This window comes from Nycticebus coucang, chromosome 12 (assembly GCF_027406575.1).
Source record: "Nycticebus coucang isolate mNycCou1 chromosome 12, mNycCou1.pri, whole genome shotgun sequence".
Classification (NCBI taxonomy): Eukaryota; Metazoa; Chordata; class Mammalia; order Primates; family Lorisidae; genus Nycticebus; species Nycticebus coucang.
Window position 1 is genome coordinate 68355529 of NC_069791.1, and position 15360 is coordinate 68370888.

General features: G+C 42.2%; 1 protein-coding gene and 1 pseudogene across 4 annotated transcripts in view; both read left to right on the forward strand.

The window, feature by feature from the left end:
* The window catches only part of LMTK2 (lemur tyrosine kinase 2), a 109811-nt gene extending 94698 nt beyond the window's left edge, over positions 1-15113 (forward strand). For all 4 annotated transcript variants that reach the window (XM_053556686.1, XM_053556684.1, XM_053556688.1 and 1 more), the window contains 3 exons: positions 9758-9890; positions 10101-10343; positions 11303-15113. In XM_053556686.1, coding sequence (XP_053412661.1) covers positions 9758-9890; positions 10101-10343; positions 11303-11331 — 405 coding nt within the window. In that variant the 3' untranslated portion in view covers positions 11332-15113. The remainder of the gene's footprint in view (positions 1-9757; positions 9891-10100; positions 10344-11302) is intronic.
* LOC128562090 (40S ribosomal protein S12-like) lies at positions 3936-4337 on the forward strand (annotated as a pseudogene).
* Positions 15114-15360: the final 247 nt, after the last annotated feature.

A 15360-nucleotide genomic window follows, 5' to 3' on the forward strand; every position in this document is an offset into this window, starting at 1 on the left:
TTCTTTTTTATTAGCCCTTGAATTTGCGTCTTGCATCAGCTGGATTATGGGTAAACTCAGGTGTGGGATATGGGGATGGGGTCCCATCATGCTCCAAATTATACGGAAGTCCTTGGCGTCTTCTTTTGCAGAGATTGCTCTCCTTTTTCTCTTAGTTCTGGGAACCAAGGCCTCAGGCTCAGTCTCTGTGAAGCACAGTCCCTCTCAGGCCCTTAGCCCTGGCATCCTGAGTGCCATTCCACCTCCTTCCCTGAGGAGCTGCATCTTCCTTTCGTTGCATATTACTTTATGCTTTGTTGTTTCTCTGTGTCATGTTCACTTTTCTGTTTATAATGTTTCTCAAAAAATCATTACTCATATTTATACTACAGCATATACCCCATTTCCCCGAAAATAAGACATCCTCCGAAAATAAGACCTACTTACAGGAACGATAAGACGTCCCCTGAAAATAAGACCTAGCGCATCTTTGGGAGCACACCTCAAAATAAGACACTGTCTTATTTTCGGGGAAACAGGGTATTGAGAGGAGGTAGATGTTTGAAAAAAAAAAGAAAGAAAGAAGAGTGGCTTCTGAGGCTCTGCTGGACCTATTGAATCTGAATCTGTAAGAGGGGTGAGGAGGTTGCCTTCTACTTTTTATTCCCAGGTGGTTCTTCCACATATCTGAATTCAAGAACCTTTGAGCTAAGGGAGCCTACAAAAATAGAGTAGAAGGGAGAAGGGGTCATTTGTGTTCTGTGATCAGCGCATCCCAGTAGCCCTTTCTTTACTGACTCTTGAACTTGAATTGTAGTCACATTTCTGTGTCAATAAGGGTGGTCTGTAGATGAGACGGAAGGATTTGGGGTATAGCTAGAGCAGTGGTGGACACAGCCTCACGAGAGGCATCGGGCAGAGGATGCCATGGCTCCGTAGGCTGGACTCACAAGCATGTCTTTGTGGAACATGTTATGTTTTGCTGGGTTTACATGACAGGACAGAATTATAAAAGGTTAATAGTCATGAAGGGCACACTAGTTACCGAATCAACGGTGCAGAGATAAATGTGGGACACACTTAATAGATATGAGGCTTTGCCTTAGGGGTTAGTGTCATAGAGAAAGTTGGAAAAGTGGGCTCAGGGGAGAGTAAAATCTGAAAGTCCGATGATCTAAAATTAGTTTCCTTCTGTGTCTTGTGTAGTTTGCCTTGGAGCCACAGCTACCAGCATTTCAAGCTGATGATTGATGGTTTTCTCCTCCTTCTACTTTGTAACTTAATAAGCTGGTTTTTTATGTAGTTTAGTTTTTTTTAATTAATTAATTTTTTTTAGTTTATTAAATACCTTTATTTCCAGTGGACAGAAAATGAAATATCAAAGACATGGCCCACTTTGTAATATGACTGACCCATCCAGATTCATAAAGGTGACAGAAAAAACAACAAAAGAATGACTTAGCTTGTAGGTTATTTATAATGAAGTAGAGCCATCTCAGAGATGATTTTTCATGCAGCATGGCTTAAAGGCAAATTTTAGTTCACTAAAATAAAATTGGCATTACAGAAGTAAGTTTTTTTTAATAGATCATTAATATTTTTCTTTTTTTTTTTATTGTTGGGAATTCATTGAGGGTACAGTAAGCCAGGTTACACTGATTGCATTTGTTAAGTAAAGTCCCTCTTGCAATCATGTCTTGCCCCCAAAAGGTGTGGCACACCAAGGCTCCACCCCCCTCCATCCTTCCCTCTCTCTGCTCTTCCTTTCTCCACCCCTCCCTCCTTTCATTCTCTGCTCTCCCCTTCCCCCACCATGACCTTAATTGTCATTAATTGTCCTCATATCAAAATTGAGTACATAGGATTCATGCTTCTCCATTCTTGTGATGCTTTACTAAGAATAATGTCTTCCGCTTCCATCCAGGTTAACACGAAGGATGTAAAGTCTCCATTTTTTTTAAATGGCTGAATAGTATTCCATGGTATACATGTACCACAGCTTGTTAATCCATTCCTGGGTTGGTGGGCATTTAAGCTGTTTCCACATTTTGGGGATTGTAAATTGAGCTGCAATAAACAGTCTAGTACAAGTGTCCTTATGATAAAAGGATTTTTTTCCTTCTGGGTAGATGCCCAGTAATGGGATTGCAGGATCAAATGGGAGGTCAAGCTTGAGTGCTTTGAGGTTTCTCCATACTTCCTTCCAGAAAGGTTGTACTAGTTTGCAGTCCCACCAGCAGTGTAAAAGTGTTCCCTTCTCTCCACATCCACGCCAGCATCTGCAGTTTTGAGATTTTGTGATGTGGGCCATTCTCGCTGGGGTTAGATGGTATCTCAGGGTGGCTTTGATTTGCATTTCTCTAATAGAAAGGCAACTTTTTTTTTTTTTTTTTTTGCAGTTTTTGGCTGGAGCTGGGTTTGAACCCTCCACCCCTGGCATATGAGGCCAATGCCCTACTCACTGAGCCACAGGCACCACCCTTATTTTTATTTATTTATTTTTGAGACAGAATCTCACTATGCTGTCCTTGGTAGAGAGCTGTGGCATCACAGCTCACAGCAACTTCCAACTCTGGGCTTAAGTGATTCTCTTGCCTCAGCCTCCCAAGTAGATGGAACTATAGGCGCCTGTCACAACTCCCTGCTATTTTTTTTTTTTTCCCGCTGTTTTTGGCTGGGGCTGGGTTTGAACCCGCCACCTTCGGCATATGGGACCAGCGCCCTACTCCTTTGAGCCACAGGTGCCGCCCAGTAGTTTAGTTTTTAAAAATAGTTTTTAAATATCTTAGTTATAGTGTTTTTAGTTTTTTAGTGTTCATGGGTTTTGGCAGCATTGTGCCTTGGCTGTTTCAGTACTTGTTAGTTCAACAAATACTTCACTACACATGAAGCAACATTCTCATAAGATCACAGCCAGGATGGTGAACCATCTGATGGTACCAACACCTTATACATAGGGTCTCATTTTTCTTCTCCACACAGGGGTGGTGGTTGTCACACATCTTCACAGTGAGGACCTTGAGGCCCAGAGAAATTAGACCTTGCACAGGAGTATAGCCCCAGTGAGGAATGGTGCCAGGACTCAACATAAACCTCCTGGATCTAGTGCTGAACTTTTCATCACCTAGCCCTGCAGCCTCTGGGATGGGTCTTTAAAATCTGAAGCAACACAGTTCACTTTCAGCTCTTAGATTGTTTTTCTTGGATACGCTGTTCTTGAGGCAAAAGTAGTTGGTAATGATGCTTTCCCTTCTGAGCTTTTGAGGAATAAACATTCTTAGGCTCCCCTGCCCCCAGGTATTTTCATTGGTTTTGTTTTGTTTGTTTGTCAACTGTCTTTAGTTTTGGCATCAGAGGAATGCTGGTCTAAGAATGAGTTGGGAAGTAGTTCTTTCTTTTATAGGTTCTGGAAGAGATTATGTAAATTTGTCTATCTTTCCAAAGAATCAGTTTTGGGTTTTTGGATTAAATTTTTGTTTGTTTGTTTGTTTTTTGCTTTTCACATTCATTGATTTCTACTTTATCTTTATTATTTCTTTTCTTCTGCTTGCTTTGAATTTATTTTGCTTTTCTTTTATATAAACTCTTTTTTTTTGTTGGTTTGTTTTTTGAGACAGAGCCTCAAGCGGTCACCCTGAGTAGAGTGCTCACAGCAACCTCCAACTCCTGGGCTTAAGCGATTCTCTTGCCTCAGCCTCCCAAATAGCTGGGACTACAGGCACCCGCCACAACACCCGGCTATTTTTTGGTTGTAATTGTTGTTGTTTGGCAGGCCCGGGCTGGATTCGAACCCACCAGCTCTCGTGTACGTGGCTGGTGCCTGTTGAGCTATAGGTGCTGAGCCTATATAAACTCAACATAAAAGCTTAGGGCTGCTGCTGAGTAGTATGGAGGCAGTCAGCAGCGACAGAGGCTTGGGCAAGTTCAAGATCCAGCTTCATCCGTAACCTGTCACCATGGCCAAGGAAGGCATTGCTGCTAGAGGTGTAATGGACATAATGGACATTAACACTGCTTTATAAGAGGTGCTGAAGACCACCCTCATCCACAGTGGCCTGGAAAATAGAATCTGCAAAGCTGCCAGAACCTTAGACAAGTGCCAAGCCCATCTTTGAGTGCTTGCATCCAACTGTGATGAGCCGGAGTTTGTTGAGTTGGTGGAGGCCCTTTGTGCTGAATACCAAATCAGCCTGATTAAGGTTGATGACAACAAGAAGCTAGGGGAATGGGTAGGTCTTTGTAAAATTGACACAGAGGAGAAACTCCATAAAGTAGTTGTTTGCAGTTGTGTAGTAGTTAAGGACTATGGCAAAGATTCTCAGACCAAAGATGTCATCAAAGAGTACTTCAAAAAATAAGTAAATAAAACTTTGGCTCTAGGTGGCGCCTGTGGCTCCAAGGAGTAGGGCACTGGCCCCATATACCAGAGGTGGCGGGTTCAAACCTAGCCTGGCCAAAATCTGAAAAAAAACAAAACAAAACAAAAGAACTTTGGCTGTAGCTGGACATTGTGGTGGGTGCCAGTAGTCCCACCTACTTGGGAGGCTAAGGCAAGGGAATCACTTAAGCCCAAGAGTTTGAGGTTGCTGTGAGTTGTAACACCACACGGCATTCTACCAAGGGCAACATAGTGAGACTCTTATCTCCAAAACAAAACAAACAAAAAAAACTTTGGCTCAAAAAGAAAAAAAAGGTGGCAGCTCCCATACCTCAGTGAGTAGCGTGCTGACCACATACACAGAGGCTGGCAGGTTCGAGCCAGGCTCAGGCCAGCTGAAAGCAACAATGACAACTACAACAAAAAAATAGCAGGGCGTCGTGGCAGGCTCCTGTAGTCCCAGCTACTTGGGAGGCTGAGGCAAGAGAATCGCATAAGCCCACGAGGGTGACAAAGTGAGACTCTATCTCATAAAAAAGAAAAGAGAAAAAAGATTAAAGCTTAGGATATGAGACCTTCTTTTCTAATATTAGCATTTTAATGCTATAAATTTCCCTCTGTGTACTACTTTAGCTGCATCCTACCGTTTTTGATGTGTTGTATTTTCATTTTCACTCAGCTGAAATTAACTTTTTAAATTTTCTTTAAGCCTTCCTCTTTTGTAAGTATATTGTTTAATTTCCAAGGGTTGGAGATTTTATCTTTCTGTTATTGAGTTCTAGTCTAATTCCATTATGCTCTGAGAGCATACTTTGTATAGTTTCAATTATTTTATTTGTTAAAGTTTATTTCAGAGCCAGGATAGGCTCTGTCTTGGTGAATGTTCCATGTGCACCTGAAAGAATGTTTTGATAGTATTGTTCAGTTCTTCTGTATCATTGCTGGTTTTTCTATCTACTTGTTAATTTATTACTGAGAGAGAAATATTGACATCTTGAATTGTAATAGATTTGTCCGTTTCTCTTTTCATTTCTGTTAATTTTTGTTTCGTGTATTATAAAATCTGTACATGCATATACATAGTTAGTTATACATAGTTATGTCTTCTTGCCAAATAGACCTCCTCATCATTATGCAATGTCCTTCTTTTTTTTTTTTTTTTTTTTTGTAGAGACAGAGTCTCACTTTATGGCCCTTGGTAGAGTGCTATGGCATCACACAGCTCACAGCAACCTCCAACTCCTGGGCTTAAGTGATTCTCTTGCCTCAGCCTCCCAAGTAGCTGGGACTACAGGTGCCCGCCACAACGCTCGGCTCTTTTTTGGTTGCAGTTCAGCCAGGGCCGGGTTTGAACCCGCCACCCTCGGTATATGGGGCCGGCGCCCTACCAACTGAGCCACAGGCACCGCCCTTGCAATGTCCTTCTTTATTTCTTTGTCTGATATTCATAAAGAATTCTTTTGCCTTTGTTTTTTGTTTATTTGGTTTTTCTTTTCTTCGATTGAGATAGGGTCTCAATATGTTGTCTAGGCTGCATTAGAACTCCTGGGCTCAAATGATTCTCCTGCCTCAGTCTCCCAAGTAGCTGAAACCACACATGTGTACCACTATACCTGGCTCTGCTTTCTTTTGATTAGTGTTTCCATGCAAATAAATTTTTAAAAACACACCCAAATCTTTTCTATCTGCAAGAAATTTATGTCAAATAGAATGATATGAGTACATTAGAAGTATAAAGATGAAACTTTTTAACTATAGAAGTAAAACATGACTTAGTATTCATCTTTTGCAATTACAAGAGATGCCCCAACATGAGTTGTATTCATCTTTTGTTATTGGTATATATTGAGTATCACAATTTTAGTACAGTTTTTTCCTTTCTTAAAATGTGTATACATTTTTTTGGCACCCTCTTTAAAAAAGCTCAGTAGGAAACAAATAGTATTACACAACTGACCTTTGAACAACATGAGTTTGAACAATATAGTATTCATAAGATAGAAAACCTGTTTATATATAGGGAGAGCCAACTTTTTGTAGACACAGTTTTTGCAGGGTTCACTGTGGGACTCCAGTGTGCCCAGATATTGTTATACATGGGCAGTCTTGGAATTAATCTTTCATACATACCAAGGGATGACCATTTACCAAGATAGTTTCTATAGTCATTTCTTAGTATCCCAAGGGAATTGGTTCCAGGAAACCACCACCACCCCTCCCCCATACGAAAATTTGAAGCTGCCCAAATCCCTTATATAATGTGTTGTAGAATTGGTATATAACCTATGTACATGCTCCGGTATACTTTAGATGACTTCTAGTTACTTATTATATATAATACCAATACAATGTAAATGCTATACAAATTTGGACAGTGAAGTCTGCAAACTCATTGTAGAAAAAGTGCTATATACCTCATTGCTGAAAATCACTGTGGTCACCTTGGAAGTACTCTTCCTTGGCCATCTACTGACCATAGTGATATTCAGCAGTGAGGTATGTAGCACCTTTTTCTAGAAGGAGTTCAAGAACTTCATTGTCTGAAGTTGTATTATTTGTCTTTTATTGTATGATTTTTTTATTTTTATTTTTCCAAATATTTCAGTTGCAGTTGGTTGAATCTGCAGATGTGGAACTCTTAGATATGGAGAGCTCACTGTACTTCTGTTGTTCTTTATTCATTATTGATGTTCCAAATTTTTTTCTGGAATCATTTCCCTTCTAATTGAAGAAGTTTGTTTAGCTTTTCTTTGTACTCCCTTTGTAGGGGTGGGGTCTCACTACATTGCCCAGGCTGATCTTGACTTCCTGGTCTCAAGCAATCCTCCTGACACAGCCTCCTGAATAGCTGGTAGATGGGATTACACGCATGCGGCACTGTACCCAACTTTTTTTTTTTTTTAATTTAAATTCTTTGTTTTCTTCCATCTGATACTATCTTTATTTCACACTCATTCCTGAGGAATATGTTCTCTGAAAATAGAATCCTGAGTTGACAATTCTTTTCTTTCAGCACTTTAAAAATGTATCACTTCCTCTGGCCTTCATGGCTTCTCATGAGAAATTTGCACTCAGATTATTGTTCCCCTGTAAGTACAAGTTGAGTATGCCTTATGCAAAATTCTTGAGACCAGAAGTGTTTTGGATTTTGGATTTTTTTCAGATTTTGGAGTATTTGCATTATATTTACCAAAATCTGAAAATTCAATATCCCAAATGCTCTAGTGAGCATTTCCTTTGAGCATGATGTCAGAGCTCAAACTTTCAGATTTGGGGCAGGGTATAGTGGTTCACACCTGTAATCCTAGCACTCTGGGAGGCTTGAGTTTAGGAGTTTGATACCAACCTGAGCAAGAGCCAGACCCCATTTCTATTAAAAATAGAAAAATTAGTTGGGCTTGGTGGCAGGCACCTGTAGTCCCAGCTAGTAGGGAGGCTGAGGCAAGAGGATTGCTTGAACCAGGAGTTTGACGTTGCTATAAGCTAAGATTTTTCTTCGTCCTTAGCTTTCAGCAGTTTGCTTATGATAGATGTATCTGGGCATGGATTTCTTTGTATTTATCCCACTCCAGTTTGCTGAGCTTCTTGAATTTGTAGTTTTATGTCTTTCACAAATTTGAAAAGTTTTCAGCCATTATTTTTTCCTGAACTTGTTGTGCACCACATTTGTTCTCTTCTCCTCCCAGGACTCCAGCATTAGACCTTTTGGTATTGTCCCACAAGTCCTGAGGCTCTGTTCCTTTCTTTTCTCACATATTTTTTTCTTGCTGTTGTTTGGATTGGATCATTTCTGTTGCTCTGTGTTCATATTCACTAATTCCTCTGTCATCTCCATTCTTCTGTTGAGCCCATCTAGTAAGTTTTGAATTTTATTCTATTTTTTTCTATTCTGAAATTTGCATTTGTCGTTCTTTTCATCATCTATTCTTTTTCTAAGACTTTTTGTATTTCCATTTATTTTAAGAGTACTTTTTACTTGTAAGAGCATTTCATTTTTATACACAGCAATAATATTTTTCAGGTAATTCCACTTTGACATTGGCATCCATGGATTGTCTTTCCCCCTGTGAATTGAGGTTTTCCTAGTTCTTTGTACATTAAATAATTTTAGATTTCATATCCTCACGTTAAAGTGGCTCTGTTTTGTTTAAATTCCATGGAGGTGTTATTTTTGTCTTAGCAGGCTTGACCTGGTGGGTTTAGGGCATAAGTTCCCGCCAGCCTTCTATGGGTTGTGGTCTCAGTGTCAGTTCCTCTTTGAAAGCCTTTGCTGTGCTATTCGAACCCGACTCACACTTCTGCAGCTACTGGCCAGGCTGGAGCTTGATGGTAGTCTCCCCGTGGTTCACTTTTCAAGGCACTGGTGTATTGTTCAGGGTCAGATCTACCATGTGCAGCTCAGGGCTAAGCCTGGGAGTTCCTCCACAGCTCTTTTGTCTCTTCCGTCTCTGTGAGGTCCCTGATACTTCTGATTCTTTGGTCCTCCAGCCAGAGAGTTGGGGCTTTAGTTACCATACTATGCTGCACATTACCTGCAACTCTGCCCATTCTGCAGGCAAGCAGTGGGAGAGCAGATGGCAAATAAAAGCTGCAGGGTGCTCCTCACTCTTGTTCACTTCCCTTAGAATTATAGGCACCTGTCACCCTGGAATTGCTTGGGGCTAGGAGTGAGAGACCTGAGAAGGGAAAACAGGACAACCTGGCATTTCCTCCTCTTTCTGAGGGTCAGGAGGCCCCTTTCTGTTTCTAGAACCAGAACTAGAGGCTTTTCCTGGAACTCCTATCTATTTCAGCACCCACTTTTGATTTGGGGCTTGGTTGATTCCAGGCCAGGGGACATGGGAAGGAAAAGTGGCAGACTCGGTGTTGGTTCGCTGCTGCTTTGAATCCTGGCATTCTTCCCCCGGGGTCTGCCTGCTGCTGTTTGTGTTCCCGATGCCTGACAGAGTGGCTTCATGTGTGCCCGGGTGTGAGAGCTGCATGCAGAGGGCCCAGGCTCAGGACCAGTGTTGTTTTAAGATACACACTTCAGGTCGAGGCGGATAGATATCCTGAGCTCAGAGGTTCGAGACCAGTATGAGCAGCAGTGAGCCAGAGTAAGACCCCATCTCTACTAACAACATCAAAAACAGCCGGACGTTGTGGTGGGCGTCTGTAATCCCAGCTACTGGGGAGGCAATGGGAAACAGCATCGCCAGAGGAAGAAGAAAATGAACAAGAAAAAAAAAAGAGTGCTTCAAATGAAGAAGAATGAACAAGCAAGCTGAAATTAAAAAAAAAAAAAAAAAAAGATATACACTTCATAGTTAGCAGCAGATGTGCCTGGCAGCCTGGGGTGTGGTTACACTGGTGGGTTCCCATGAGCAGGACTTTGCTCACAGTTTCTGGTTGGCTTTTCAGGAGACCCCAACCAAAGAGCTGGGGCCCTGTGGAGGAGAGGCTCATGGCCCGGAACTGAGTGGCTCAGCACCATCTGCAGGCCCGCCCTACCTGAGCAGGTGCATAAATTCCGAAAGTTCCACTGATGAAGAAGGTATTTCACTTCATTGATTGGTTTTTAAAGAAACTGAATAACAGAGCTTTGAATAATGTAAGCGGTTTTTGAGGATAAGGGGTCGCTTGGTGTTTTAAATGATGCCTTCCCAGCACCTGGGAGCAGCCTGCCAGCTGTCAGCCTAGCACACCTGTGCCTTCTTTATCATACAGTGATAAAGGGAGGGGCTTTTTATTTTTTTATTTCTAGGAGGAGGCTTTGAATGGGATGATGACTTCTCCCCAGATCCTTTTATGTCAAAAACAACAAGTAACCTTCTCAGCTCCAAGCCTTCTCTTCAGACATCAAAGTACTTTTCACCGCCACCACCAGCCCGGGGCTCGGAGCAGAGCTGGCCCCACGTGGCGCCCTACTCCCGGTTCTCCATCTCTCCTGCCAACATTGCCAGCTTTTCCCTCACGCATCTGACTGACTCGGACATCGAGCAAGGAGGTGAGGGGTGCCGTGTGTTGGGGTGGGGGTGGGAAACTCTCCCTGCTGGACCTGTGGCCTGTTGATGTGATATTCTCACAGTGTTTGCTGAGTAGATTACAGATTTGTTTTTGTCAACCTCCCATGATCTTGACAAGTGGCTCTTGGGGCCACATCCCCTGTTTTCAGGCCTTAGTCATTCTGCAGGCTCATTACTGCTTGTCCCTGCAGGCTTGAGTGAGCTCTGGGTCACTAGGCCTTCCCCAGGGCCCAGGGTGGAATTGTCCATCTTCTCTGCACCCGCCTTTTCCCTTTTGCTGCTAGTCACCCTTCCCCAGCCTCCCCCGCACCCTTGCCCCAGAGGGAAGCTGCTCTTTATAGCCTCCTGCTCTTAAGAGTCCTTGACCCATGATTTTGGAATTGAGCCCAAATGCATCTGGCTCTACCCCTGGGAATGTTGATTTTGCCATTAAGTCTTGATCTTTGCATGATACTAGAGGGCCGAGTGGGTAGGGCCCATTTGAAGTGGTGGTATCTGCACATATGGACCCTTGTTTCCCCATAACTAGATTGAAAGATAAATGTTGATAGGTACACTTTTTAATTTGAAGTTTACAGATCAAATAATAAATATGAAATATAAAGAGCTTCTTTCTATTTGTGTTTGTGCTGATTAGATAATGCCCATTACTTAAAGGTCTGTCAGAGAGGCAGATGTGTGGGGCAGACCCAATTGCTGCCAGGCCCTGGTGTTCGCATCCAGCTGACCTGTGAGCCGAGCAGATGTGTTTATGGGAGAGTTGGGCAGGTGCTGCTTCTAAAAGAGGAGACAGAGTAGCTTGGGCAGGTGCTGGGGTGCAAGCACTGGCTTCAGTTCCTCTTTCTGCAGCACACATTGGAGACTATCCAAACTGTTACTGTCTGTCATGATTGTTTTCTAAAACCCAGCTTTGTTGTGTTGCTTCCTCTCTCCTAAATAGGAAGCAGTGAAGATGGAGAAAAAGACTAGGCACCTGCTGGCATGCTTTCAGGTCTGAGGCTGCTCCCCTGGGGCCACAGTCCTGTGCCCTCAGCCCAAGCAATGCCATCCCCTCGACCTTTGCGGAGATTGGGAGAGAGCACCAGAAGGTGAAAGGGAGATGCTCGAGCTGTGCCTGAGTTGGGGCCTGGGGGAGCCACAGTGGGGAGCGTGGCCATGTCCCAGCAGCTGGTGTCCCTCAGCGCCTGCACCTGCGGCTTCTCTCACACTTGAAGCGCTCACGTGGTGGTAGTTCTGGGGAAGTGCCCACATCACCTTTGTGTGTGGAAGGGTGCGTCTGCTTTCCAGGTGGGTAGTGTACTCTGTGTCTGCAACTGTACACCTGATCCATGCCCAGCGCCATGAAGAACGCACTAGGGAAACGGTCACGAGTGAGCCATATTTATTATTTTTAAAGAAATCACTAATTGCTTTCTGTTATTGCACTGTGGATATATATTAAGAGTCTCCAATGTTGTACAGAATCTTAAATTATTCCAGGAAAATAAGGCAGGTCAAGCTGGTGCTATCCACTAGTTTGATTTTTTTTTTTTTCCCTATTTTATAGTTTGTTTGCTCTGCATGGTACTTGTAAAGCTTAAATATTTTCAGTGTTCTGCTGTCTTTAGAAGTGTTGGAACTGTACATATGGTACTCTTTCATAAATGTTAAATGATTCTGAATGTTAGTGTTTTATGTTCTTATAGGAAATACTTTCATTGAGTCCAGAAACACCACTCTGTTGTGTTGATTGAAGCAAACACATTTTTGTCTCTTCTCTACATGGTGGTTTCTCTGCAGCAAATGAAGCTTCTCTCTGAGGAGCTGAAGGGTCTTGCAGTTTCTCCATGTAATTGCCCCATCCCCATCTTTTCAAAACCTTTTGGTAAAAATCGATCAGTGGTGCATCCCAGAACTCAGTGTCAGCTTCTGATGCCCAGATCACCTGGCTCTCACTGGGGGCGTTCTGGTGGAGCAGGTCAGGTGAGCTGCAGACAGAGCAGGGTCAGAGTGACATTCAGCACAGCTCTTCTGCCTGTTTTAGGAGGCCAGACTACTGTGTAGCTCCAGTGTTCTTACAAATCCTTCCTTCAAGAAGCCAGAGAACTCAGAGGAAGATGCATCTCCACAGAGGGCTCCGGTTGCCAAGGATGGTTTGAGTGAATTGTTTGTACACTTCTGGTGTTCTTGATTTGAGCTTTTAAAAAATCTCCACAGCTGAATTTTCTCCTCAGAGCACTCCAAGTCATTTCTGAGTGTGGCCAGTCTCTTTGTAACCTAGGAGATGCACTATATCCTGCACCTGTGGAGCAGGGAGCTGAGCGACAACAGCAGAGCCTTCAGCAGCTGACACGTCCTCTCGGTTGAGACCTTGGGTGGCCCTGTGTGGCCCTGGGGCTTATCTGCACGGACCTTTCCCTTCTGTATTGGGCACCAAGTTTTCCTTTTGTGTTGAAAGGGACCGAGTATTTCCAGTGCACCTTTGTGGTGTTGGCAGGAACTGGGTGTTCATAATACAAAGATGACTTCATTCTGCCCTCCTTGAGTTCTGCTTTGATGTAAGGAAGCTTCCAGTAGCCTGGGCAGCACGGCCACACTGTGCTGAGGGCAGCACGGCCACACTGTGCTGAGGGCAGCACCCTTTGTTTCAGGTGGGTCCTAAGGGCTGTGGCCCCCTATACTGTGGCCCTTTACCCCTGATGTTTTCCGGTGCTGATAGGCTCCCCAGGCCTGGGCCAGGGCTGCCTGGTGTAAATCGAAGGAACTTAGGTTCTAATGCAAAATGCAAATGTGGGCATTAGCTAGAGTTCATGTGGCAGATTATGACCTTTATTACTAATTCTGGATTTCCTCCACTAATTTTTTATCTAAGCAATAACTTTCCAAAGCAAGAAAATTTAGAATGAAGAAAGAGTTCCCCTGACCCCCAGCATGGTGTAAACACAATGTGCTCCTGGGCCATGCGGAGAACACTGACTCTTGTGATATGCATATGTTTTTTAAAAAATTAACAGGGCATTATGTAATGGATGATTTTGCCAAAATTGTCAAAACTCACAATTTCTTGATATGGAGACTTCCTGAGTTTTCTGGATTTTTACATCTAACTGCCAGTCTTGGTTGACAGAGAAATGAGAAATGACTATTCTCATTTTTTCAAATTATAGATTTAAAGAGTTCAAATTTAATGAGTAAAATCAAGCAGACCTATAAGATATATAATCTTCTTATACAATCAGCCTAGAATAAATTTATTGATATTTTGGGGTTGTACATTTTTCACTATGATTAAGGAGATGTTAACAACGTAATTCCCAACTTTAAGTCTATTATCACTGTCATTAATTGCCAAAACATTTTATACCTTGAGTGTGTGTGTGTTTGGGGGGGTAGAGTAGTGGATCTTAGAGTGGTGTTGCATGGAAAGGAAGATTTATATTTATAATAAACATGTGGGTAAACATGTTCTTTTGAAATCTCAAGCAATACACAGGAAATTTAATTAAGTAGATTGAAATTTTCAGTCCATTTTTGAAATGTCAGCATGTTCTTTATTCATTTTTTTTTTTAACTAATAAGTGGGTTAACAGTAGTGGGTTTTTAAAATGTACTTGTTCCAATCAGTTGTGCAATGAAATAAACAGGTGGCATTCGATGATATGTGGGGCAATGTAGAATACCTGGTCCCAGTAATATTCCCTGGCTTCCTTTTCGAGGCAATCCAGATATTAATTAGTCTTACTTTGATGGGGTTTGTGTATTTTAAATCCTATAATAAAAATCTTTCATTTCCTTTCTGGCTAGATGCTAATTTGTGTTATCAAATGACCCTGTCACAGGCCAGAAAGAGCAGTGTAAAAAAAGTGTCCCCCAAATCCTTCTGAGACTTGGGCTGTGTGTCTGGGCAAGAAGCTATTCATCTTCAGGGTGAAAGAGCCTCAACAAAGCTGAATTGAAAACAGCATTCATTCTATTTTTAAATGTACAGACTCAATTGTTTCTATAGAAATGAATTTAAGAAAAGTCTTTGTATGTCTTGGCTGCCATAAAACACCTTTCAAAACCTCTTCCTTTTATCCATATTTCCCATAGGTATTTGTAAAGTTAATGACCTATTGCATGTCTGTCCTGAGGAGCCCGATTGAAAGGTAGGCAGCTCCTAGCCCATCACCTGAAAATTCAGAAGTGAACCACATTTACACTCCAAAGGTTGGGCTTTAGTTATGGGGGCTTCAAAGCATTAGCCTTATGAAAAGTAGCCTTAAAGTAAGAATGAGTGTACACAATTATTTTGGACTTAAATCTCAGAAACAATATTCCTAAGTAGTAATTGGGTTGGCTTAAGCCTTGGCTATTAATAAAGAAAATTCTCTTTAGTATACAAATAAATTCTTAAAGATGTGTTGACAGTATTGAATTACCAACAAACCTGTTAGGATGAATTTGAGTGGCTTAACCATGTGCTGTTAAAGTGTTCAGGTTTGCACGGGTGGGGCTGGATCTGGGACCTGGCGTATGTGTCCACTGGTTGCTTCCAGCTGCAGATGAGGACTTGTGGAGCAGTCATATCGACCGGGTCTCCCGTTGTACTTTAACACAGTCGAAAGAGGTTCACGGCAATATTAACAGTTAATGAACTTTCAGTTTAAATTGTGTACATTTTTAAATTGTAAGATTTTTACTGTACATTGATGCATAGTGTGATTCAATAAATTGCTTGTAATTTAAAAACTATTTAATATTCAAAATAAATATAGTTATATATTTATAAACTGTTGCTGCATTTATTCCATATTTTTTCCACCTTGCAAAAGTGGGTGGCCTGGTACAATCTGGGTAAGAAGCTGTTCATCTTGTGTGCCCACAGCTGCCTCCCTGGCCTCTGCCCTGATCTCTCTGGAGATTGTGTGCCCTTTTCCTTGACAAACCTAAATTCTGCACACTCCTGTGAACATGAAGATTTGTGTAATCCTGGAGAAAATGATAATCTTGTATGTGGTGGAGGTGCTGCCTTGAAGT